At 32.2% G+C, this 1,905-nt stretch overlaps 1 protein-coding gene across 1 annotated transcript; it reads right to left on the minus strand.

Moving 5' to 3' along the window:
- Positions 1-217: 217 nt before the first annotated feature.
- LOC117117690 (DNA (cytosine-5)-methyltransferase 3A-like) lies at positions 218-1,667 on the minus strand (the record flags this gene model as incomplete). The annotated part of the gene is made up of 3 exons (XM_033262078.1): positions 218-307; positions 1,160-1,325; positions 1,560-1,667. Coding segments are annotated over 3 exons (364 nt in total), but the record flags the coding sequence as incomplete, so codon positions are not given.
- Between the last annotated feature and the right edge of the window lie 238 nt (positions 1,668-1,905).

Here is a 1,905-nt window from a genome sequence, read left to right on the forward strand (position 1 = left end):
CTTATTAAAACATTTTTGTTTTTTGAAATTTTGTGGGTTTCACTCCAAAGATATCCAATCCAGGTCCTATATTGTTAAAGGGCCCCCTGTCGAAGAGAGCTGGTCCACCTGTAAGTGAAAAAACATTCATCGGGGAAAAAACAAATATATGTGTTTTTTACAGATTTGCAGACTCTACAATCAATAAAATAAGCCTTTGAGTTAAAGTTGATTTTACCTCTTCCAATGTCCTTTGACTTGTTCTTCGGGGTTCCACTGGCTGTTGGGATTGGAGCTGGTTGTATTACTGTTGGTGACTGTCGCTCTTCTATACAATTATATTAGAATTTGAATACAATTTCAAATATTTAACTAATTCTTTTATGTCTGGTATTAGTAAGTATACAGTAAAACCTTGAATAGAAGCCCTGGGCTTCTTCTTGTTTTTAGGACCCTTAGATGGGCTTTGTTTTAAGATTGGCGTTTTTTCAAGATGGGCTTCTTTTCGAGATTACTTTTGCAAACTAAAGAGGGTGGGGGGTGCTTCTTCTCAAAATAAAAGCTGTAAATATTTGGAATTGATATTATACAACATATTCCAACTATGGATTTCGAAATATGTTGTATTTTTTTTTTTTAACTTTTAACTATGCTAGTACAATAAAATAATATTGATACTGACAGGCTATCATAATTATCAAAGATAACGTCAGTCTGAATATATGTACTATCTTGAAAAAAAGCCCATACTATCTTGAAAGCCCATGGGCTCCTTTTTCAAGATGTGTTTTATTTCAAGATTACTTTTGCAAACTAAAGAGGGGGCTTCTTTTTTGAGATGAGAACTTTACAAGTTTAAGCCCATTGGTATTCTATTTGAGGTTTTACGCTGTAACTAAATATTCTCTTTCAAAAAATACAATGACTAAATATCTGGTATGAGCAATACCATTCCTAAATGATTCACTTTAAATGCCTTCTTTGTCAATATAGTAAAAAATACAACCAAGCAAAAACAAGTACACAAGCATTCAAAATCTTATAATATTAATATATCTAACTGCATTTACATATCTCTATTATTTTAGAGAGTGGCAACAATATGTAAGGTCAGCTCTAGATTAGGCCTATAACTACCCCTCTTTGCAGAAGAAAAACACATATTGTTGTGTAGACATACCTTCAGAAGGAGCAAATCCTTCTACTCCACTAGGCTGAAATCCTTCCATAGCCCAGTTGATTAGTGCTGAATTAAGTGCTTGCTGTTCGGTGGCACTTTGCTCTTTGCTTAAGGGTCGTTCTGAAAACTTGGAAGGAAATTCCACCTTGGCCCGTGCAGCACAAACCTAAAGAAAAAAGGAGATGTTTTTTTCTTACAACTAATTTGTAGTGTAAAAATAGGTGATCATTTCGGACAAGAAATCAATCTATATAATACAATTTTTAAAATGCAAAGTTGAGAATACTAAATTCTAGAGTAATATTGGATACACTTTACACTGAACAACAAATTGAAGTTATAACTAAAATCTTGCCTTCAAACATTTTATTGCAACTGGTTACAATACATGTGGTCTTACCTGGAGTACCTGAAATACCGCCCTCTGGTAAAGGTTGAACTTTTTGTAACTGCAAGCCTGATAGTGAGTTTGGAATGGTGCCAATGATGCCAGTTCGTAAATTTTCACCTACAGAAACATTTATTATTTAATATCATAAAAAATACAAATTATCTATTTATTATGTAATTGACCAAATGGAAAATAAACAATTATCTTTGTAGTTGCATAAATCAACAAATTCACTATGGCTGAGTATGTGACAACCAATTAACTATACTAACAAATGCATAATATTGAACATTTTTGGCTATTTAGAAAATAGTAACATTATTATTTTATTACTATTATTAAATATTATCAATGT

This window comes from Anneissia japonica, unplaced genomic scaffold (genome assembly GCF_011630105.1).
Source record: "Anneissia japonica isolate Jap-2015-1 unplaced genomic scaffold, ASM1163010v1 scaffold205363_len1905_cov180, whole genome shotgun sequence".
Classification (NCBI taxonomy): Eukaryota; Metazoa; Echinodermata; class Crinoidea; order Comatulida; family Comatulidae; genus Anneissia; species Anneissia japonica.